Source organism: Rhinichthys klamathensis, unplaced genomic scaffold (genome assembly GCF_029890125.1).
Source record: "Rhinichthys klamathensis goyatoka isolate OS25496 unplaced genomic scaffold, OSU_Roscu_1.1 h1tg000094l_1, whole genome shotgun sequence".
NCBI classification, from domain to species: domain Eukaryota; kingdom Metazoa; phylum Chordata; class Actinopteri; order Cypriniformes; family Leuciscidae; genus Rhinichthys; species Rhinichthys klamathensis.
Genome location: NW_026606633.1, coordinates 2,213,550 through 2,239,338, shown reverse-complemented (window position 1 = coordinate 2,239,338; position 25,789 = coordinate 2,213,550). Strand labels below are relative to the sequence as shown.

Here is a 25,789-nt window from a genome sequence, read left to right as displayed (position 1 = left end):
CATAAAACATTCAGCGCTGTGAAAAAAAAATTCAAAATAAATACTCAAAAACACATCACTGCCAGGAGCTTTTGCCCAAACTTCAAAGGCCTGTTTAATTAATTAAAACTAGAGGTACATCTTAATATTAAGATTACTTTTATCATGTAAACTACCTATATACAGCATGTTACATGCGTATGTGTGTGGGGCAGAGGGGAACACGGTCGCATCGCAGCAGAGTATGCTGCTTATCATAAATCAAAGCACAGGGCAGACAAGGGTCGGAGGAAAACACCGGAAAAGGTGACAGAATGGATGATACTCATCTGTATTTCCAAGCCGCGGTTCAGCTTGCGCGCGACAAACACAGCTAGTGTGAAAGCACATCAGGCGCGTGCTGCTCCCGAGTCCCGCTCTGCATACGCACAGCTTCTGCGCTGCCTCCGCACTGCTTGCGCGTCCAGTGTGAAACAGTTGTTTAAGTGAAAACAGATCTAAACTCAAATGGAGAAAGTCAGTCCCATTCAGACTGCTTCGTTTGAATCGGTTCTGCTCAGTACAATGATATGTCCATTTAACTCTTCTGGAAAGAGAACAGAAACATATCCATCACAAATGCATTGTGTGATTTCTTTTATAGATATTTATACAGTACAGCAAGGATTTAACTGAGTTCATTTTTCCATACTTGACTGGTTCCCGAAGTGACTTCTGCAATTTTCCGTTGTAACTTGTGAGAGATGGAGAGGGTGTCATCTTCACCTTCAAGATCTCGTTCCGACTCCCTCTCCCTCTTCCCTGTCACGCTTCCTCCTGTGTGCAGCAGGTGTCCTGCAGAGAGCGCACGTCACACCTCTAAATCAATTTGCACAGGTTGCCAACAGTCGCTCGCATCAAATTCAAGGCACTGATGTTTGCTTACAGAACAACCACTGGCTCTGCACCCCAATACCTAACCTCATTACTCCAGACCTACATGCCCTCCAGAAGCTTGCGTTCTGCAAGTGAACGGCGCATAGTGGTGCCATCCCAAAGAGACACAAAATCACTTTCACGGACCTTTACCTGGACTGCTGGTGGAACGACCTGCCTAACCCCCCACTTCTAAAGACGTGTCTTTTTCATCAACACATGACCCGTTCATACTACTACTTATTATTCTATTCTATTTGTATTATATATATATATATATATATATATATATATATATATATATATATATATATATATATATATATATATATATATATATATATATATATATATATATATATATATATATATATATATATAAAAACTTGCTATGTGTACTGTGCTAGACTAACTGGAAGTTGTCACAGTACTTGCATATTGTTGCCTTATTGTTGATTTGATTGCTTCTATTGTTCTCATTCAAGTCGTTTTGGATAAAAGCATTAAATGTAAATGTACTGCTGAACACCACACAGAATATTGAAAATGCATAAAAACAAGCATACATTAAAAACCTTTCCTTAAAGCGACTTCCTTAAAAAAAAATGTTTTTTAACCGTTTTGTTTTTACTGTATCATACTCGTATAACATACATGACCATTACCTGAATGTTGGGGGCCTGCCATGTCATGCGAGACATTACATTGGTAAAGTCGACTGTTGTGCCCCGTGTCGGGCATGTGGTGGTATCCTTGGAAACAAGCAAGAGAAAAGGACAGCATGAAAAAATTTATTTTACAATGTTTTGCAAATAATATTTTGCAACTATAAACCAAGTAGTGTATTATATTAGTGTACAAGGTGAAACCTAATTGCTGCTGTTTTTGTTGCGGAATTCCACTTGGTCCCTTGTGTTCTTCACTGACAAAGTTCAGCAGAATACTTCCACTCCTGTTAGCACTGGCAACAGAACTGCCCGATACAGTTGGTGCTATTGAGATGTCAGAAAGTCAATTTACACCACATAAGTATGGTGCTCAGCACATGACATGCAGGGGAAAAAACCCAAAGATAACGTGGAAATAGATTCTTAATTTATGGCCATGATATATATAGTTTTTTTTTCTGCATACCACGTGTGGGGAGCACGTTTAATTAAATTCCTTCGTTTTAGGTCAATTCGTTAGTACATAAGTATATAGTAATTAGGCCACAATTTTAACAAAACTAAAACGAGGGAATGAATTAGTACAACGTGGCCAAAAATGACAAATTAAGTTGTGGAAACAAATTCATTTGTGGCCACAATATCTTGTTTTTTATTCTTTGTGTCATGTGCACATTTTAATAATATATCATACTGTATAAAAAAGTATATAAATTATTTTATTTTATTAATCAATTATTCATGATAAAAACCTTGGTATAAAAAAATTATTTCTTTTAAGTTAGCCATAAAGTTATGTTATCCTTTGTTATCTGTGAGTATTTCTCAGACTTTTAAAGAAAAAATAACTACTCATAGGCTGCAAGAAGTAGAAGTTGTTACTACTTTGTAATCTCAAATTAAGTGGGGAAAAACAATGACTTTCACCTGGTGTATTGGTCCCGGACTGCTGTTCCCCTGGGTAGTACGCCATCCCATTCCCATTTCCGTTGTGTGTGGATGGTACGGAGGCCAGAAGTCCTGGAAAAACATAGAAAAACATAGAAAGTAGAATTATCCTCCACTGCTATAATGCACCAATACATTTGCTAGCACTTCAAACACGTTTACTCTATTTCCACATACAGCTGTTTCATGCAGCCATTTCTGAAGTCATAATTGCACAAGGCTTCTTTTCAGGGATAAACGTGATTGCATGTAAGCTAGCTATTTGTTACAAGAAAGAAATTCTTGCCAAGTCCTCTGTAGCGTGAAAGTTGTTGGTAGATCTGCTTCATCCTCTCGATATTGAGGCGGCTCGCTTCAGCGTGGTTTACCATTGGTTTGGGGTAGTGGACGCCGATGATGCACTTGGCAGCGGCCTGCACTAAGTCTGGGGCATTCCATGGGTCGTAGATATATTTGGCAGGGAAACCTCGGAGAATGGGTAAATATCGTCTGAAAGAACAAAGAGATTAAACCAGTCTCATCATAAACATGAGAAAGGTTACGCGAGATGGTTATTGGGTACCCATGTGGGTACAACAAGAACACGGTTTCTCCGATTACAACAAGCACCAAGAATGCAGCGTGTTAGTGATTAATTTACAAGAATCTCAAAATGGTAAGTCACATTTAACTGAGTTTGTGAATTTATGGATATGTGCCAATTCATACTACTAATGAAACGGTCAACACCATAACAACAACAAAAAGGGAAAAGAACTGAAAAATTCAGTAAGGCTCTACTAAAATCAGGTCTTGCATCACTCCTCCAGGTCCCAGGGACAGAAAAGGCCACCTACCTAAGGTGCTCCACCTTACCACATCATGGGGACAGAGGGCTGCAGGAGGCACTGCTTGCAGACAGACGGACGCAGTTTAAACAGGGCAACAGGTCCCGCCTATTACGGAGATTCCTACTACAACACGCATTAGAAAGAGGCAGTGACCAGACCCTCCCAATACCTCCAGATCTAATGACACAGCACCCTCCCACAACCCCATCCCACCCGCTTAAAAAAAATCGAAACTCAGGGCTGAGTGAGAGGTTCAGTTCGCTCCCTGCCCCTCGCATGATCATTTTTGAGACGACAGCGATCCCGAGCCAAAGCAGAGAAACCTGCTAGCTGCCAAAGAAGAAATGCAGTATACTGTCCTCTACTGCTGGGTGGCCCCCTCGTTTTGCCAAGAGATCAGAACCCTTTTGCCAGGAACAGTCACATCCTGCCTGAACAAGCAAATGACCAGAAACACGTTACATCTACAGAAGCACATTTGAGAAATTGCAGGACGACCTATGGACCGTGAGCGACTTCGCTGGAACGGTGGTGCGCTGAAGGCGAGGACTCTTGTTCTCTTGCAGAAGCAGGGCAACATTCAACGCTTAGAGGAATGCTAAACATTTCAAAAAGAGTCTGATAAGGAGAAGTTCTCCAGAGCTAGACTGAAGTCGTTTGCTCTGGCTTTGGGCTTCACCTCCCATCATGCTCTCAGGAAATGCATTGTGGAAATGCTTTCCATGCTCTCAGGGAAATGCATTGCGGCCTGGTCTGTCATGCAAACAGACCAGGCTTTGAATATTTTCCTACCAAGCAGTTAAAATACCCTTTGATGAAACAAGATGCTACCGAGCAAAAGAGCAGGCTACTGCATTTCCCGCTGATAAAGCATCAAGCTTCCAACCACATTCACAGCTAACAGGTTTCCAAATGCTTTGGCTGAGAAGGGCTTTCGTCTTAAAAGCAATCAACCACAATTCACAAAGGGGAAAGGGAAAGCTGAACTTTTCACCCAATCCGCAAAGCAACTAGACACAAGAAACACAAAAACATACAACCTTTTGGTTAAAATGCATATGAGCTACAAAATGTGGTAACAAATGTTTACAAGCAAACATCTGTTCCTTGATGTGGCCTATAAAGAGGATAATGTGTTGGGAAAGTCCAAAATCCTGGAATACCAACTTCTGGAACTAGAAGGCCTTAGGTAGAAAAGTTCAAACAAAAAGAGACTACATGGGACAGGCTTGCTTTCCTGACTAATTCATATAGGAAGGTACTTATACAATTCTAGACCTCAAATGATACTTTTGTGCATCTCAGTCAGATAAACTATAAAGACAAATGCTGCCCTATAGTACAATAAAAGTTGTGTATATGCATATACATTCCTCTAATGGAGTTACTTTAAATGTTTCCTCATTTTATTAATCTGTCCTTCCATGTGGTTAACTTTTATGCATTTTAGATTTTAAACAAGGGCCCTTTGGTGAAAGCAGGTAATTCAGCCTGGGATTAGTGTGCATGTTTGGGAATGTTACCAACCTAATGAAATCGCCGTTAGGGTCGGTGCGTCTGCCGAAACTCACTGGACAGTAGCAATGAAAGAACTGTTGAAAGAAAGAGCTACAGGAGAGCCACATCCAGCTGCCTGCGTTCACGCTCCAGTCAGCATCCAAAAGAAGCTCCTCAAACACCTGTCAATCATAACTACCATTACTCTGCAACCGATCAGTGATGGTTGAAATTAACATATAACCCATTAAAATGAGACCTACTGCCCTACCGTTAAAAAGTTTGGGGTTAGTCAGTCTTTTTTTTTTTTTCATGGCTTTTCATTTCAACCTTTCTGACATGAAAAGTGCCATTTTTAAATTTCAATAATTAGATCTCATCCTCATTAAGCATCCTTCTCATGTATTCAAAGTATTGTACTGAGAAAAAAAAGCAGACCATACTGCATCACCGCCATGAGCACAAGAGGGACTGTGTTATTCAACTGACCCATGCAGAGCAGCCCACTGAAAGAGCGGAACGGATCAACTTGTATTGAAAAAGGTATGGTTGAAACTAGTCTTCTCTCACTGCAATAGGTTGCACATGTAAATGGACCTATTCATTTAATAAAACATGCTGCAAGAGGGTTTTTGCCATGCAATTTGAAATTTCTAATATGTGCATTAGTTTGCTGAACCCTGCTCTATAACACGAGTTTTAATATTTTAGATGTCACAGACTCACAATATGATCATCCATGAGCAATGGACCCCACCCTAAAAGGAAGCTATATATTTAGCACCTTCATGCCCTCTTCCCAACTGATCCACAGGTCTCCACGAGTGAGAAAACAAGCGACAGCATGACGAGCCAGGTGGTGGATCCAGCCTTCCTGCCGCAACTGGGTCATGATAGCATCGATCCAGGGAAAACCTGTCTTAGCTTCAGCCCACTTGGCCAAAGCCTCTGGGTTCTTGTCCCAGGGGATGCGCACACAGATCGGGTTGCCTTCCATCTTATCAAATCGTGGGTTGGTGGTGGCAGCAGTGTAGAAAAATTCCCTCCACAGCAGCTGACCGTAGAGGGAGAGTGGAGGAGTGCTGGTTTTCTTTACCTGAAAGGAGAAATTTCACACATAGATATTTATATTCATTTATACTTATGCAAACAGTATATTACCACATGGTTAACTAACATATAAAGCATTTTAAGCTGAATTTTCAGAAGAAAATAAAACCGACATTACTATATAAGATGTATAGCATTACCGCCCACCCCTAATCAATTCACCTGTATTAAAAAGTGAAATAATGTGAGCACACTAGGTTTATACACAGATAGTTAGTGTAGAATCATGTCTGTACCTTCCTGTAAAGGTCTGTGAGATTAAAATAGAAGAGGCGGCAGGATAGGCAGCCGAAACGGAGGTAGGGACTCAGGCCAGTCGGACTGGCCAACAAAGAGTTGGCATTCATTCTGGGTCTTTCAAAATTTGCAACCCAAGCCTGGAAAAACATGAGTAAGGAGGGAAAATGTAAAGTCTTAGAAAGACATGAGGGTGAGCAAATGACAATATACATTTTTGGGTGAACTATCTTTTTGTGCTTCTTTAAATATATCTGAAGTTAAAAGCAAAAAAAATAATAATAATTCACTTTCAGCCTGTTTTCCCATAGTTCTGTTAAAGCTTAACATTGGCCTAATGTATCTGAAAAGGTCCATCAATAACTGTAAAACCAGGCATTTATAGTGAAAATTCATTGTTGTAAAACCACCTTCTGTTGTATTTGTTTTAGCTGTTAAACACCACCTGGCATATGGCCCCAGGTAATAAGAGTTTGAGTCCCCTGCTGTACATCTATATGTGATCACACCTTTCGCTCCAGATGCCTTTCAATCCTTGTTAATGCCTCTGTTTCACCTCCTGGCCAGACAGCAGAAGGTAGTCCCTCAATGTCAAATCCTGAATCAAGATAATGTAGGTTAAAGAACCAATACTAATCTTGCATAACCTGATGGGTTCCCGTGTTGCAGTTTATGAAACTCGTGAATATGCGTTAGATCACAGGAAATGGACACAGTGATTGTATCATTTAGGTCAAGTGTATTTAATTTTAAAATTGTTTCTAATATACTGGGAATCTTTATTTTAAAATTCATTTTAATTAACATTCCAAACTGACTTAACTAAAATTCACCTGAAACCTGACAGATAAAGCTCTTTATCTCATTTAGCTCACCTAGTTCTTCCAGGGAGGGCACACCATATTTGTCCCCATGGTCATCAGAGACAGGTGTGACGCAGCTGCCCATAATGGTGTTGGAGAGGGTTTCCACTGGCATCTCCGGTGGGTCTATTCGGCTGATCAGAGTCTGGAAACGTTTGTACGTGAGGGGAGGCTGACCACCATTTAGCTCAATGATCCTGAAATAATGGAGATGGTAAACTAATTAAAAAATAAAATATAAAAATGAAAAAGAATATAGCTAAATAAATCAAATGTAAAAGAATATATAGCAAAACTAATGGTCCAACAGAAGTGATGTTAGATTTTAAATGGGTAAAGATCATTAAAGCTGAAGTGTGTTGTTTCTGTGACATTAGCATCAGCAAAAATTTGCTTAGAGAATAAAAAAATAAAAACAAACAAACAAGTAAATATCAAACATGCTTCCTGAACTCTCCCCAAGTGCCATTTGGTTGAACAAAAGTTACTGTTGGGCTAGTGGGATGCCACAGTGTAACACTTTTTGGGCAAAATTAACCTACAAATGGCTTACTTATAAATGTACATTAAGCAGGTATAGGAGAATGTAAATATCAAAAATCATTTCAGATTTAAGGAAAATAACTCTTACTTATCGAGGTTGTAAAGGGTGTGTGAGGTCTTGACAATGACTTCAACTCCAGCTTCCATCGCAAGCTTTTTAATAGCTGCATCCCTCTCCTTCCCAAATGGCTCGGAGTCATACTCAAAGGTCAACCTGGATATTTTCCACTCCTGCAAAAACAGATTACAAACACTGGATAGTTATTCAAAAAAATCAGGGCAGTGGATTGAACTAAATTGTAATGTGTGACTTTCAGAAAGAAATACTGCAAGTTCTTGTGTGACACTTAAAGGGATACTTCAGGATTTAGCATTAAGCTTTGTATTAGTAGAAAACCTGTAGTATTTTCGAATTACCATGCTTTCCACCCTCATATCCTTCTGAGACAAGAGATTTATGTATTTTTTTGTCTGGAAAAAATCCTCCGATGACACAAAAATCGGCATTTTGTGTCATCGGAGGATTTTTTGGCCAGAGGCTAAAGACTACAGTCAGTAGTAGGGGCTGTCCCGCATATTCTCAACCCGCCCATAGAGGGTGGGATCTCACTCACCGAATGTACACGTAGTGTCAGCCATCTTTTTTTTGGAAGCTAAGCTAGCAGGCTCTTGTTCTGTGGAGAAAGCTGAGTAGTAGGGGTTACCATCCTCTTTTTCCCGGACATGTCCGGCCGTCGATGTCCGGGATTCAGCTTTTGCTTTCTGCAGTCACCATTCATTGTTTACATGCACACCTTTTGTTTCAATCTAACTGAATTCATTCCGATTGGTGAATCTGAATGTAGTGTTTACATGAACGCTAAACAAGTGATCGGTTGATAACATTGCTAAGAAAATTCCCGCTCCTCCGTGAGAGATACGAGACCGGTGCGTCTCACAGGTGTCGCTCATCTGTAATCACGCCACCGGCCTTGCGCCGTTCTCCCGCGGCCCTCAGTCTCGTCCTGCTCGCCACAGTAAACATAATGAATGGCAACTGTAGAACGCAAAAGCCGAATCCTGGACATTTTGGGCGATCTCGAAACACATTTTCGGGCAGACTCATCACGGAGACTCATTAGTAGCCTAGACTTGTTGTTTAACTACTGCGCTCTGTTACCGGTAGGCGTGGCCTCCTAGGGCAGCGAAGCAAGTGCATTCTGGGAGTTGTTGTCTTTCATCCACATAAGCCAAAAATACATTTTCTGGCTTTTCTCAGTCTAGAAAGCTCCAAATTCAAAAATAATTTCACATTTCTTCTACATAAATGACCCATTTTAAATACATATTCATCTTTCCAGAGGTGAAGTATCCCTTTAATTCAAGGACTGTATTTTCAACTGAAGAATTTCACCTTGAAAAGGCGTGGAAAAACATTGGCTGGTTGTCCTCGGATGACAAAAAGGCGGGAATTGAGTTTTCTTAGATTGGAATCAAGATCATCCAGGCACTGCAGGAGAAATCTGTCAGGAAAAATTCAAAATTTAACATGACTGACTTACAGAATTATATTTTAAAACCCCCTAAACATTACTGCTATAGGAACTATTGCCATCCACAATTTATTAGACAGTTTTTTTTATGCTTTACTAATGTAAATTCCTGTATAGGTATTTTTGCATATTTTTTCCACCATAAAAGCAGATCCGCCTCCAATGGAATGATTCTAATATGAGTCAAATATATATCAATAAGTATATGTTTTTATATAATGTATGACACTTTAAGATTGGCTATATTGATTCAAATTCCAAAATATAGTGAACACTGTAGTGAATAGATGGTACTGACATGTCCTGTTTTGACTTGACCAGGGACTTGGCCTGAAAAGTTTGAGAACTATTGATCTACAGCAAATCCCTGAGGATTTACCTGTTCTGCAAGCTGTCCCTCAAACATACAGATACTCTAAGTTTCCATTCACAAATCTGTTCATTCATGACCTGTTTAAAACGTTAGGAGCTTAACTGCTATACACATCTGCCTTACCGGGACATAAGTACTAGAGTCTTTAAAGAGAGACAATGAATAAATCAGCAAACAGATGATTAAGTGCTTAGCAACTAAATAATGCACTTGTACTTTTGACTTTTTTTTTTTTATTCAAGCCTACAGTTGGTATCCATGCCCCACTCAATTACAGTGTACAATTTTAAATATTAAATATGTGTGAAGAGTGAGTAAGTAAAGTTTATTTGTATACCACCTTTCACAGACAAGGAAGGGTCACAAAGTGCTGCACAGTAATAAAAATAAACAGTAAAATAAAACAACAACTGTACAAGTACAAACCTGGTACAACTCCATAACTGTACTACCATCAATTTCCATAAAAATTCAATAACAAACAAATCATATTGTTAGTTAAAAGCTTGTCCAAAAAGATGAGTCTTTAAGTGTTTTTTAAAAGATTCCACAGAACTCTTAGTTTCAGAGCTTAGGAGCCACAACACAAAAAGCACGGTCACCTCTTGTCCTAAGGCGTGTTCTGGGAACAGTTAAAAGATCTTGGCCTGAAGACCTCAGAGACCGATATGGAGTATGCATTTGTAATAGATCCTGGACGTAAGAGGGTGCTTGACCATGCAAGGCTCTCAAAGTAATAACCAAAATTTTAAAATGTACTCTAAAACCAACAGGAAGCCAATGAAGGGCCTTCAGCACAGGAGTAATGTGTGACCTCCTGCTGGTCCTAGTCAAAAGCCTAGCCACTGCATTTTGTACAACTTGCAGTCGATCTATAGAAGATTTATTTAAACAAGTGTACAGCACATTGCAACAGTCCAATCTTGAAGAAATAAAAGCATGAACGAGCATCTCCATCTCTTTTTTTTGAAACCATAGATCTAATCTTTGCAATGTTCCTGAGATGAAAAAAAAAACAGGTGTCTAGAGCAGATAGTCTAACAGACCCACTGTCACACGGCAGGTTAGAACAAACTTTTTTTTATAATATATTAGGCCCCATTTACACTGCATGGTTCAAGTGACCCAAATCCGATTTTTTCCTCTCATGTGGCACAGATCGGATATGACCCATGAACGTGTAAGCAGGAAAAAACTGCATGGATTCCGATTTTCTCAGATCGGATTCAGGCCTCACTCATATGTGGTAATAAATCGGATATGAATCGGATACGTGCATTTGCGTCTGCCATGTAAGCAGACAAATCGGATATTGCCCAGTAAATGCGAGTCGTACGTCATTAAAAAAGTGAATAAAAAATTTCATGTCTTTTGAGTGTTTGGGGCGAAGAGACAGTGCAGGCAAAAATGCAGGGTTGTTACAGAAATAAATCCGTGTTTGAAGACATTTCACGAGATATGGGGAGGCACGGTTTTAAGCGCTCGTGGCTACAGTGCCACCGTAAGATAAAAAGCTTAAATGACTTTTAAAAATATTGTGGAAAGCAAAACACTGGATAATTTTATTCACATCTGCATCCATTGTATTTCGTGCTGTTTTACTTCCTTTTCCGGGTCAGAACATCTACATTTGGTAGTTTCAGCAGTGTATAGTGTAAATGCAAAAATCGGATATGGGTCACTTTTAAAAGATGATGTAAGCGGGTCGTCAAAAAAATCAGATATAGTCAGAAAATCGGATTTGGGCATCAAGACCCCATGTCTGTTATTTGGTCCTAGAGTCCTGACTGAGCCCAAAGTCTGCAACCAAAGCCCAGATTAGGGACCAGACAAGGCTGACCAGTCGACACACAACTGCACAACACGCATATAAACACACACACCTGCATTTATAAAATACAAAAGAATGAGACAGAACACAAAAACTAATAGCTATTGGGAGTATGAGGATGGAAAACCGATGTCTGTGAAACAGCCTGTGAAAATCCAGTTCCCATGCTTTGGTCGACTAGAAGACTGTGATGATCCTTTGATCTTTTTGGAGAAATGTTATGATTTCATGGCACTCCACCCTCTTTCTGATGAAGAATTAATAGCAACACTCAGGAATGTGCTCCATGGAACAGCTAGAGACTGGTGGGATGTTGCTCGACTTGAGACAAACACTTGGCAGGAGTTTGAATCTAAGTTTCTTTCTGCGTTCTTGTCAGAAGACTATGAGGATGAGTTGGCAGAGAGAGTAAGAACACGTGTACAGCAGGAGGGTGAGAGCATAAGAGATTTTGCTTATATGTACCGAGCTCTCTGCAAACGCTGGAAGCCACAAATTGAAGAGGATGACGTTATTAAGCTGATCTTGAAGAACATCAATCCTCAGATGGCAAGTCAACTTCGAAGTAATGGAGTTACCTCTGTTGATGGTTTAGTCCGTCTTGGACAACAGCTAGAAAAAGACAAGGAAAACCAGCTACAATATGAACAACGGAAAAAACCTTGGAAACTCAGAGTATCCAGCCCTGCTCCGGTTCAGTTGAATAACCCAGTAATCGCTTCAGTACCACAGGACTCTGCTAAATCTCCCTTCTGTTGGCGGTGTAAGGGCCCTCACGCTCCGAATTCTTGTCCTCAGGGCGGTCCTGCGAAGAACAAAAACTATAAAGGTCAGCAAAGTTCACATCCTGTTAAAGGTAACCATGATAATCATCCTACTGTTAGCACTGTCACTCATATGGAGTCTGTATACTCACCTACTCATCCATTCTCCGCATCTCTACCACAGCAGTTGATTGTTCCTGTAAATATTGACTCTTGGCAAGGTCAAGCTTTGGTTGACACAGGATCTTCATATACACTGTTAAATGAAAAGCTGTGGTTAACCCTGGGTTATCATACTCAACAGCTCAGATCCTGGATTGAGGGTCCCATTTATCTGGCTGATGGAGGAGCTCGGCAACCATTAGGATGGGGTGAAGTACAAATTACAGTGCAAACATTAACAGTCACCTTACCAGTGGTTGTCCTTGCCCCACAGATGCTTGCCTTTCCTGTTGTGTTGGGTTTAGATTATCTTTTCTTCAGTGGACTGCAAATGGACATCCGGAACAATGTCTATTGGTTTCATCCTGATCAAAAATATTCTTTTCTGAAAAATGATGATCACTTCCATGACTGGAATAATTCTTCTCCTCTTGCTCTTTTTTCTGCTCTTCCCCCTGGTACAACAGAGGAAGAACCAAACCATCTGCATGTAGCATGCCAAAACACCTGCCTAGATGAAAGGGGAAAGGAACGTTTTCTGACACAACTCAACCAGAATTCTGATGTCTGCACAGATGTTTTGGGTAAAACAAGTGTTTTGACACACAGAGTTTATGTTACCCAAGATGTTCCTATAAGACAAAAGCCTTATCGTGTTTCTCCTACGAAGCAGAAGGTTATCAAACAGCTCATTGATGAGATGTTAGCTGCTGATGTCATCGAGCCTTCCTCCTCAGCATGGTCTTCTCCCGTGGTATTGATTCCTAAGAAAACAGGAGGATATCGTTTCTGTGTAGACTACCGAAAGGTAAATTCAGTCTCTCAATCAGATGCCTATCCGCTTCCTACCATCCAAGAAATCCTTGAGTCCTTGAGTGGTGCTGTCGTTTTTTCCACCCTGGACCTAAACAGTGGATATTGGCAGGTTCGTATGGAAGAGGAAAGTCAAGATAAAACTGCCTTCATTTGCAGTCAGGGGCTATTTAATTTCAAGGTCATGGCTTTTGGCCTCAAAAATGCACCAGCGACCTTCCAGCGGTTGATGGAGAGAGTCCTGGGAGAGCTACAGCGTAAGAACTGTTTCGTCTATTTAGACGATATAATTATCTACTCTTCATCAATGGAACAGCACTTCCAGGACATCCAGGCTGTTTTGGATAAACTCAAAGACGCAAACCTGACTGTTAATATGAAGAAAACACATTTCTTCCGTACTTCTCTGAAGTTTCTTGGCCACATTGTGACTGCTACAGGAATTAAGGCCGATCCAGAAAAGACCAGAGCAGTCCAAGAATTTCCTGTGCCAAAGAACATGAAGGAAGTCCAGAGATTTTTGGGCATGGCCGGTTGGTATCATCGGTTTGTACCGAACTTTTCTCAAGTGGCCGAACCCCTGAATGCCTTAAAAAGAAAAGGTGCCAAATTCCTTTGGACTTCGCAATGTCAATTTTCTTTTCAAGCTCTAAAACAGCTCATTGTGTCTCCACCTGTGTTGGGACATCCTAATCTGAATCTGCCATTTGTCATCTACACTGATGCAAGTGAGGTCGGCTTGGGAGCTGTCCTTGTGCAGCAAACAGGACTGGGCACGGAGGAAGTTCTGGCATTTGCCAGTCGTACCTTAAATCCGGCAGAAAGAAATTACACGACCACCGAGCAAGAATGTTTGGCAGTCGTGTGGGCCCTTGAAAAATGGAGGTACTACTTGGAAGGAAAATTCTTCACGGTCGTCACTGATCATTCTTCCTTGATGTGGGTGTTCAAAACACAGAAACCTAACACTCGTCTAATTCGGTGGGCTCTTCGACTCCAGGAATTCAACTTCACAGTGGAGTACAGGAAGGGGAAGTATAATACGGTTCCTGATGCTTTGTCCCGAGCCCCTGTGGACATTAATGAACCGGGCCTTTTGAGTTGTTCCACTGCTCTATCTTTGAGATCAAAGGTGAAATCCGAGGAAACAGAAGATCTGCCAATCACCGATCATGACATCTGGAAAGTACAGCAGACGGATTCAGATATTCACCATCTGTACGAACAAATAGTAGAATCAGGAGAAATCATTGTCAATTCCTCTACAAAATTTTCCATATTAGAGGATAAAGTCTACAGAGTCGTCCAGTTTCCACACAAAATTGTGTATCAAGTTTACATACCAAAAGCTCTCCGATATCAACTACTCCAGTCTCTTCATGAAGACCCTCTTGCTGGTCATCTTGGCAGATTCAAAACATTCAAAAGATTGCAAGCTTTGGTGTACTGGCCTAACTTAAACCAAGATGTCAAAGAGTTTGTACAAAACTGTCCCATTTGTCAGCGTTACAAGCCTGAATGTCGTCGACTTCCCGGCACCTTACAACAAACTATTGTACAACGTCCATGGGAAATGCTGGGAGTGGATCTGATGGGTCCATTCCCCAGGAGCTCATCTGGGAATGTTTATCTGATCGTTTTTGTGGATTATTATTCTCGTTGGGTTGAGCTTTTTAGTCTGCGCAAAGCCACCGCTGAGACTGTCTCACAAATACTTGTCAGAGAAATTCTTACCCGATGGGGAGTTCCAGATTACATCTTGTCTGATCGAGGATCACAGTTTGTCTCCTCTGTGTTCCAGGAGCTCTGTAAAAATTGGAACATCGGACACAAAATGACAACTGCATACCATCCCCAGACCAATCTCACTGAAAGGGTGAATCGTACACTAAAAACAATGGTGGCCTCCTACGTCAGTGACAATCATAAACATTGGGACAAGCTCCTACCAGAGTTCAGGTTTGCTCTTAATTCTGCTGTCCATGAGTCCACAGGAGTCACCCCAGCAGAGTTGAATCTCAATCGCTCACTCAGAGGGCCCATGGATGTGCTCTTACAACCACGAAATGTGTCTCCTGATGATTCTTGCTATGGAAAATTGACAGAATTAAATCTAATGAAGGAGTACGTTGAGAAGAAACTACTTTCCGCTCTTCAACGTCAAAAGCGTAACTATGACAAAAATCGTAGAGAAGTGGTGTTTGAGGAGAAGGACAGAGTATGGATGCGCACTCACCCTTATTCCAAGGCAGTTAAGTTTTTTTCAGCAAAAATTGCTCCAAAATGGCAAGGGCCCTACAGGATAGTTCGGAAATTAGGACCTCTGAACTATGAAATTGTCCTGGAGGACACTGGAGAAGACTTAAGAGTGGTACACGTCTCCAGGCTTAAACCCTGCTTTCCCTCTGCACAGGAACTTGAAGCACAACATCGTCCATTACTAGAAATCTTTAAGGAGGACAGTGATGAGGAGGAGTTTCTTGGATTTACTGAGAAAGACATTTGAAGACATCTGATTTGACGCCTTACCCTAATGGCCGGCTTTTCTTAAGGAGGGGGGAGTGTGACGATGTCATCAGGAAATAAATAAATAAATTGTAATTTAATTGTTCTACATTTATTTCCTCATTATTCATCTGTACATAACATTGAGCTCATTATTTACAAAAATCAAAACATCTCCATCATTTATGAAACTACAGTCATCGTACCTTTATGTAACTACAGTCATTGTAACCTGTGTGTCGAGTCAAGATGGCGCTGTCTTTAGTCCAGCCCCTAGTTATCTGGATGACGTGCATCGCTTATAAAAACATGGCGCCGGCTATCGAGATGCAGTGAGTACCTCGCGGAGCTCCTCAGAAGACTCCCGCGGCTGTTATTTGTTTTATCCGCGGTAAGAGTGTGTATCGTCGGCGTGCGTGCTAAGCAGATCGCGTTATGGATTACTAACAGGAAATTATCCTCATCGTTGTGTGACCTGCTGATTGTCGTTGAGATACTGCAGAGGAAACCGAACGAGTGAGTAGCCTAATTCCAAAACATGAACTGGATTAACGAATGAGGAGCCTAGAGCCTATATCTTCACGTCTGAGAAGCCAGGGAAAATGTGGACCAGACTCTTAAGGGGAAAAGGAGTCGTGAGTACAATTTAGCCAGCGCTGACATGACATGACCTGACTTAACTTTGACTGTTTTTGAGTGGGGAATTTTATTCTTTTTTTCCTCCTACTGACTATGTGAACTATTTTTGCTGTGGATTACTGTGGGGATTACTGATGGACAATTTATGAACTGTTTTTTGTTTTTTCACTTTCACTGCTGTGCTGAATATACATCTTTGAACGCAGTTCTATGTGTCCTGTCGTATTGAATGGTTGGTGGTCTATTTAAGAGTGATTATTATGGGTATTATTGTATTGAGTATGCGTGTATAATCTTTATCTCATTAAGTGTCGGGTTTTGTGACAGAACAAGACAGATGCACAAGATCTTTGTACGTTTCCCTAAAGTGAACTTTAATTAATGACAGAAATCCTGTCTGGCACCCCAGCATATAAAAACCCCAAACAAAGAGTGTGGGAAAACGTTACAATGGGGAGGCACGGTTTTAAGCGCTCGTGGCTACAGTGCCACCGTAAGATAAAAAGCTTAAATGACTTTTAAAAATATTGTGGAAAGCAAAACACTGGATAATTTTATTCACATCTGCATCCATTGTATTTCGTGCTGTTTTACTTCCTTTTCCGGGTCAGAACATCTACATTTGGTAGTTTCAGCAGTGTATAGTGTAAATGCAAAAATCGGATATGGGTCACTTTTAAAAGATGATGTAAGCGGGTCGTCAAAAAAATCAGATATAGTCAGAAAATCGGATTTGGGCATCAAGACCCCATGTCTGTTATTTGGTCCTAGAGTCCTGACTGAGCCCAAAGTCTGCAACCAAAGCCCAGATTAGGGACCAGACAAGGCTGACCAGTCGACACACAACTGCACAACACGCATATAAACACACACACCTGCATTTATAAAATACAAAAGAATGAGACAGAACACAAAAACTAATAGCTATTGGGAGTATGAGGATGGAAAACCTATTTTCCAGAACTCTGCCTTGTCACACAACATTACTTATGTAACTGCCCTGGCCTAGATTTGCAGCACGCATGGTCTCCAACACTGGAGGGCATAAAATTAGCCCAGTGACTTTCAACCATAACAACCCTCTCAATGCCTAGTCTGAGAAAAGAACACATCCTTGTATTGCCGTTTCCTCAGATCACGTGAAAACAGACGTGAGAATAGAAGGTTCTGTCTTTTAAAATAAAGTGTAGATTATGAAATAATAAGAAATAATGTGGTACGATTTTTTTATGTTTTCGAAAGAAGTCTCATACTCAAAAAGGCTGTATTATTTGATCAAAAATACAGTAAAAACAATAATATTGTAAAATTTTATTACAATTTTAAATAGTTGTTTTCTATTTTAATTTATTAAAAATGTAATTTATTCCTGTGTTGGCAAAGCAGAATTTCAGCATCATTACTTCAGTCTTTAGTGTCACATGATCCTTCAGAAATCATCCTAATATGCTGATTTTGTGCTGATTATCAATGATGAAAACAGATGTGCTGCTTTTTTCAGGATAATTTCTTAAAAGTTCAAAAGAGCTGCCTTAATTTGAATAGTAAAGACATTTATAATGTTATAAAAGATTTCGTGTCACTTTTGGTCAATTTCTTACTGATCCCAAACGTTTGAATGGTAGTATTAATGTAATTGACCTTCAGCTATACACTGCAAATAATATGATTTATAGAATATTTAAATATATTTAAGCGCTAGAAGACACGATAGAGTTAGATAGCTAGAACTCAATTTGGTTCTCCAGCGCTGTGTAAGAAGTTTTGTGTGCGCAACACATCCAAAGAACATGCAGCATGCAAATACTGTATTGAGTTCTCTTTCTCGTCTTCTTGCGCTTGAATGGAAAAATTCACACAGAATTATGTTAAAAAGGTTGTCTTAAGTGAATGTAAACAGTTGAGAAATAAATGTGTAAATATAGATAAAGATTAATCTATATTTCTTTTATAGTGAAGACTATGCAGTGTTATTTTACATTTGATTACTTTCTTAAATTTCTGTCCCTGAAAATCCTGAAAAGGACTGTTTATTTCAATTGTATGTTTGTTCTATTGATGTGCTATTGCTAGTTTTTCTTATTTTATTACTGACTGTCTTTTGTAATATTTGAGATATAATTATATTATAATATATATTATATTAGTTAGGCCAGTAGTTTTTTGCTGTGGTCAAGTAACCTTTTTTATATAGCGATTTAAATCATACAGATTGTTGCAAAGCCGTTTTACAGTGATAACAGGAAAATTATGCATTACGGCTGTTGTTCGGGGGAAGTCAGTTCAGTGTTGATTCAAATAGTAAATTAGTTAATTTAATCTATAAAGCAGTTCTGCAAAAAATGATGTCATTGTCCAGCTCAGTTCAGTCCTCATACAACAGCATCAGTACAATCAGATCAATAATATTGTTGAATTTTAAGTGTCCCCAACTAAGAGGCAACAGTGGCAAGGAACCCAAACTCCATAAGGTGACAGAATGGAGAAAGAAACCTTGGGAGAAACCAGGCTCAGTTGGGCGGCCAGTTCTCCTCTGGCCAACGAATGTCATTGTAACGTCATTATGTCGTTATGATTCAAGATGGTGTCATTTATGAATCAAAATTGGTGTGTGGTATCAAAATTGAAATTGAGAATTGTGAAATTTCACTGGTATCTGAAATTTGGTGTTATAACCTTATTGATTAAGGTTGCATGGGTTAAACACAATGAAAACAATAACTTTAACAATGATTTTTTATTGTGGTAGGGCCAAGTAGAATCAGGCCAGTAGAAAAAATCCTTAACGTTGAGCCCCAAGGTATCATTAACTCAATCAGTTACATTACTTTTACCTGTCAATGTGTTTTACTGAGTTACTGCTAATTTTGTAGTGCATAACATCAAGCACATTTATGACATGATGCACTGACATGAAACAACACGCAACACGTCCCTCTTGAGGATGTAATGAGTAGTGTACACAATAGCAGTGAAGACAAAGAATCCTAACTGCAGTTAACTTACACGATTATTTTTAAAGGCAATTTAGAGCAGATCACACATTGTGACCTGCGATCTCTTCTCTTGCATTAAAGTATCTAAACTTGGAGCTCAACAGGTGATTTAATCACAGGTGCTTCATCTTTTAATCTGCTGAATTAGCTCTCATTAACATTCAGTCAGATCACACTGGCCCTCATTTATCAAAAGTGCGTACACCAAATTTCCAGCGTACACCTGGCGTACACCCAAAACCATGGTGACTTTGAAATTTATCAATATGGACGTTGGCGTATGGCACGCTCAAATCCTACGCCAGCTCAGGAGGTGGTGTACATGTACGCACGTTTTGAGTTAGTGCGGAAATGCGCAGAAAAACAATTCCTAACACCATAAAATGCACTGACAAACTAAAAGATATGATATATTATGACCCACTGTAAAACAAAAAAACAAAAACATAGTAATTATTTACTTCAGTGTTTATTTTTGTGCAACATGGACTTCAATGTTTAATTTGTGTGACTTTACCAAAGCATTTGATTTATAAGCATATGTATTCCTTCAGTTGCGAGCCTGTGCGCTTTACCCTGACGTTTCATGGTTAGGCCTATCCCCGGCAGGTGCGCACGGACTGGGTTCGGTAACGAAAGGCTTTCAATGACCAACAAATAATTCAGACTGACAAAATAATAAAAAATACATTCTTCTTCTTTTAAATAATAATAATAATACAAATAATAATAATGACATTCTTCTTCTAAATAACAATAAGCGTCATTAATAATACAAATCATACTAATAATAAGAAGCATATTACAAATTGTCATGCAATTATTAATGTGAATGAATGGTAGGCCTACTCCACATCACATCATCATCATCACTATTGTACACCCCAATACATGTAACGTGATTCGAAATTGAATGCTAATTCAGAAGACGTGCTGTAAAATATTGCATTGTGATAGGTCATTTCGGCTCCACGTCAGAGAAGTTTCTCTTCTTTGCCGTCTTCCGTGTGTCCATGGCGTAAAATGAGGGCGTGGGGGAAGCGGAGACTTGGGCGTGTTATTCTAATGACGATCGTTTTCAGCCGTGGGATTTATCAAGGGCAGGTATTGCGTACACCTGGATTTCAAAGGTACGCACAGCTTCATAAATCAGGCGGTGAGAGGAGTGTAAGCATAATCTTACGCCAACATATACGCCCGTTTCTATGCAAGAATGATAAATGAGGGCCACTGTATCCATTCAGTAGGTGAGCAGAGCTGAATGACAGGCTCTGAGGACAGACTGTGATTGAGAGTAAAGCATCTGCTGGTCTGCGACTTGGCCTACTTTCCTCGTGAATTACTGTTATAGTACTGGATCGATCTGCATACATGGCCATGTGGTCAGATTACCTAATGTGTGGGTATTTACTAGTTTAAAATAGAAACACATAGGCATATCTGACCGTTCACATCCGACTGCAACAAAATTCTGAAATCCTTTACGTGAAAGCAGCAGGTGCCTGACTCAAAAGGAGTGTTTCCTAATTTTAACCATTGTGTAAATCACTGGTTTTGCTTCAGAACCCCAAATTTCCATTAGACATCAAGTGGTCAACCAACATAATACTAAAATTGTTTATGGTACAAACATAAAACAACTGTTCTTAAAATCAATTAAATAAAAATTTGTAACATTGCCAAGAACTGGACAGACCCAGCAATATGCAATATGATGTCTACAACATATATCCAATTTTTGGGTCATCACCCAACAGTTAAAAAAAATGGAGGAAATCTGAGGTCATAAGAGAATATAAAATTTCTGTTTCTATAAAAATGCAGTTGCATCAACTGATAATATGGCTCCACCTGTATGATCACAGCAGGCAGAATGTGCCAGTAAAATTATGCAAATTGTAGTGATTTTACAACAAGGTGATCAAATATTTTGTTTAACCTTTTTTTAACATGTAACGTTGTGACTTTGCCCTGTCGTATTTTACAGTTGGAATAAACAGCAACAGTATAAACAAAAGACTGCTTATGTGGTCATCAAATTGTCTTAACTCATATTGTGTGTGAATGTATCAGAAGAAAAACCTTTCACTTTAGCAACTAGCTTCCTTGCAGTTGTTAAATATGTCAAGGCTACTCTACTTTTCAAGTTGCATATCACATCACACACTATGCAGTAAAAAAATAAGACCTAGATAGGTCTAGTATTTGTAGTAAATTGCAAACACATTTGAGCATGTTTGAAATGTTTTTTGTCCTATAAAATGTATAAAAAGTCACTCCATATGATATCAATGGCTGATTGTTCATCAGTTAATTATCAGCAATTATCACTTATCAAAAATTTAAGGTACAGATTCTTAGTGTCTTTTACTCTTTTTTGGATACTGATAATTGAGATATTTGCTTGATTATAAGATGAAAAGATGCTTTCTTATAGAAATGCACTAACCTCCACCTGTTGACCCCAAGATTGGACGACCCAGCGAACCAGGGATCCAGGAAGTAGACACATCGAACAGTGTCTGCCCCACGCACTGCCTCCTGAAGTGCAGGGTTGTCATGGAGACGGAGTCCCTTCCGGAACCAGTGGATGGAATTTGGGGCCATGTTCACTGAGTCGCTGTTCCGAAAAAGAAAGAAAAAAATGAAATCAGGACAGGTTCATTCATTCTAGAGGCTGTTGATTAATTGGAAAGGATGTCATTTGCAGATTTTTCATATAATCTCAAGCAAAATAACAATAAAATGAATAGCCTTAAAGTAACACCAGGGAACTTTTGCTCTCGGGGTGGGGTCCCCCTACAGTTGGGAAACAGTATTGTCCTCTAGACCTCTACTACTGTCGTAAACTCTGTCATCCTACATGCACGTGCAATTGTTGACAACCATGATAGCCCTGAACACTGTAGGAGGAGGTCACATGCAGGTGTTCTGCTTGCGTCTTGTCTGAAATGTCTTCATCCCAGGTACAGTGGCATATATTTCAGCATGTCATATGAATATAATTTCATGGGTTTTATTTTTTTTTCTAACGACAAATGATCACGATGATCACGTTTACAAGCCAGCGTCATTATAGTAGCCTAGTCTATTGGTTACTGTTTTACTGAATCTATATGATACTTCAATGCAATGTTTGAGTGGTCGATAATAACCATATATCGTCAATATTATAATATCAAGCTACCATAAATGAATCTGTAAATTTTACAAATCGATTTGCATTATAGCTTGAGGCAAGACAAATAAACAAATATCACAGACATGTTAGGTATCCTAAAATATGATTTTGTACATCTTATATATTTACTTGCAAGAATGTAGCCCCTACCAAACTTGTGCATGCCGTTTAGACACAGGCTTTCATTTGATTTTTTTTTTTTTTTTTGCCAAGTCCGCATCGGTCGGGCACCCTTCCTCCTCCTTCAGCTCACGCCAGCGAGAAAATGCTGGCCCAATGTTGATCCTCGTTCTGCCTTTAACGCGATCACTTTCTCTTTTTCTCTTTTTGCTTTACTCCGATAAAACCTTTGCTTTCTTGTTTTTCTGTGCTGCTTCGGCCATGACTATAACATTTGGCTCGCACGTCCGATTTTAAGGAAGTGGGGGTGGTGGTGGAAGTGACGTATATGCCGTAAAGCAGTCGAATTTTGTAGTTCTCTTTGTTCGCCGGTTACTACCCGAAACCCGAAGTTTAAAAGTACGATTAAAAACGCTACAGACCCCGTCAGGCTATGGCAGACGTGTCATTCAACCTATTGTAAGTCGATGTACCATCACAAGAGACTTGGAAATATATTATGAAGGTTGAAAAGTAACCTAGCGCTGCTTTAAAACATATTTATTAAACTCTTTTGAAAATCACACCATCATTGAACAGTGTGAAAAGAGAAAATACAAGACATTTCTGTCATGTAAACGTATAAAATAAAATAAATAATTTTATTTGGGACCCTACAATCCCAATTTTATCCTTTTTCAACATCTTATTGTTGGCGCATCTTACTATTGGTATCATAATTAGAAACAGCATTTTGTGAGATCCAGAGACAAGAAAAATGTTGTAAAAGACTGAAATTGAGGAAATCTCCAAAACATCACCCTATAACAGAATTGGCGTGCCCACCTGTTCTGCTGTTTTGCGCAATCTCATGTACAGATGTATGTGTAGGTTATTAGATTCTGCAAACAGCATAATTTCAACATTGACGAATCTGGCCCTAAGTTCAGTCAGGTTCTCCTCTCGTATGTGGAACCATTGGCGTATATATGTAAACATTGTGTTTTGTATTTTTTTTTTTTTTTTTTTTGTAGTTGTCTGTTACTGTTTATGTTTTGTAACTGTTTGTGGTTGGACCATGTGTGTCCTTAATAAAGCTTTGATGATGATGATGATGATGATGATGATAACCTACTCTGATACCGTAAAAATTGATTGCCATTTTAAAATTTTGCTCAGAGACCATTTGGTATAGATTTGAGCCTTTATTTTTCTTCTTGTCCTGTTTCCGTTCATGGAAGAGGAAACCTCCAAATCTGGACATAAAATCTGTCCATCTGAGCAGTCATTCTGTGACACTCAATTCTTGGCTTTGCCTCAGTCTGTGTCACGTCAAGATGCGTGACGTCTGCTCTGGACTGAATATTATTCATACAGTATATGTCAATGCCATACTGCCTCTCATTAATGATGTGACATTTATAGAAGCCTGCCTGACAATCATGGACATCTTTGAACCCTGCTTCAAATCTGTCATACACTATACTTTAATAGCTAATTATACAGGACATGGTTTACATTTGTATAATACAGGACCACTTAATTTCCATGTAATAGCAGTTTATCACATGTTATCACAAAAAGAGCATAATATATACCAGCTACTATTACATCTTTGTTTAAGGCAAGATATACTACAGGCAAAACCATTGGTTTTTTTCAAGCACTGGTCAATTTTGAGATTTTGGGATATTTTGCTATGTTCCATAACACTTCTTTCAGACTAGTGGATAAAACACCCAAAACAAACACGTACGTGTTTCTTTTATTACACATTATCTATTTGCATCTGTAGATTTCAATTACAATACATATTTAAAAGGCTGTTTTCTCATGCACTGAGACAGAAATCTCCACTTCAGTTGCCCCAAACCTTCTATATTCTGAAAGTGTTTACAGATGTTTTTTTATTCATATATCATTTGGTTGATTTATAAAATAAAATGTTTTCCTAAAAACATCGTGATCTTTTTTTCTGGCTTTTGACGGTATTTCCTGATTTATGGAGTGATAAAAAGAGATTGAAAAGATTTTACCAAAAAGAAATTTGGTTAAAAAAAAACCTTTTTTTTTTTTTCTATTATGTCAACAAAATGGGGAAAAAAATAATTTTGAACCTGGCTTCAGCCAAAGTTCAGATTTCTGTTCTGGAAATGTAGCAAATTAGTGCATATTTAATTAATTATTATGTAGCCTACATAACAAAACATTTCAGAAAATTTGCAATATAAAACAATTGTCTTTAATGTACTTGAATTAATCAACTGGCTTAATATGGCGATATCCATCTTTCTATCTCTATTATTCACCCGTGTCTGTCTTGCCTTAATATCTATTTAAAGACATTTTACCAGGCAGCAGGCAGTCTACTGAAAATCTGACCTAAGTTACCCATTTAAGATTGTCTACCAGTAGTTTAAACTGTCTATCAGCTTTAAATGTACAACATGTGTAGGACACCTCAGGCAGAAGAAAATCTGGATATACTACCAAAAGCACCCACACCTTAACATTAAAATGATTCTGTGGGAACGAAGAAAGGTAGGTCAGAGTTTCATAATTTTATACTTATCAAATTACCATTGATGAAAAAAAGGTACTTAGTAGTACTACATAAATATATTAGGGAACTAAAATATATAATAATTTTGTTTACATAAAAAAAAAAACATTTTACAGTGGCGCGCGACAATGTTCCACGGACACACTAATAGGCTACTGGAGTAGAAATTAGGTCAATTCTTCTAAGTAATTTAGGTGAAACTGCGCGGACAATGTAGTTAAAAGAGTTATGCAAGTTATACATTTCGGGTTCCCCACAATGTTCCCTAAATACGAGATATTCCGAGAAAAACGTATACAAATATAAGAAATACATATGGAAAAACTTCAATAGGAAAACAAACATGGGAAATTAGGTCACCGGCCCACGTTATGTAACGCGTTTTTTACAAGCCAATAAAGCCTAATGAAATAAATACGCGGCTCGAAAGCTTTACCTTTGACCGTTATGTCAGTCCCGAAGACAGGGCCATCTCTTCTCACGACATAGCGAGAGTCTCACAGCTAAAAAAAAATATGCTTTTTCACCGATTCAGTCTGGCTCACAGACGGTCAAGCTGCCTTCATACGACGCTCGTGCACTGCGCCTGCTCTGTTTGGCTCTGTTGCTGTTCTTCTTGCCTGGATCAATGTGGATTCCCTGTGTGTTTCCTAGTGAGCGCAATGGCGCTTCTGATTGGTCAAAACAAGGTCACGGGGTGCCCGGACTCTACTGATGGTGGGGATTAATTGAACTGTTTAC

The 25,789-nt window shown here is 39.2% G+C and overlaps 1 protein-coding gene across 1 annotated transcript; it reads right to left on the bottom strand.

Moving 5' to 3' along the window:
- Positions 1 to 622: 622 nt before the first annotated feature.
- On the bottom strand, positions 623 to 25,656 carry cry3a (cryptochrome circadian regulator 3a). Its single transcript, XM_056252407.1, has 14 exons — positions 25,485 to 25,656; positions 21,655 to 21,825; positions 8,984 to 9,092; positions 7,679 to 7,821; positions 7,060 to 7,244; positions 6,694 to 6,782; positions 6,184 to 6,324; positions 5,622 to 5,933; positions 4,868 to 5,019; positions 2,797 to 2,999; positions 2,490 to 2,582; positions 1,764 to 1,886; positions 1,560 to 1,646; positions 623 to 813 (listed from the first exon to the last, which is right to left on the bottom strand). Exons 2-14 carry the CDS (start codon positions 21,810 to 21,812, stop codon positions 647 to 649), a joined length of 1,962 nt encoding a protein of 653 aa, XP_056108382.1. The 5' UTR covers positions 21,813 to 21,825; positions 25,485 to 25,656; the 3' UTR covers positions 623 to 646.
- Between the last annotated feature and the right edge of the window lie 133 nt (positions 25,657 to 25,789).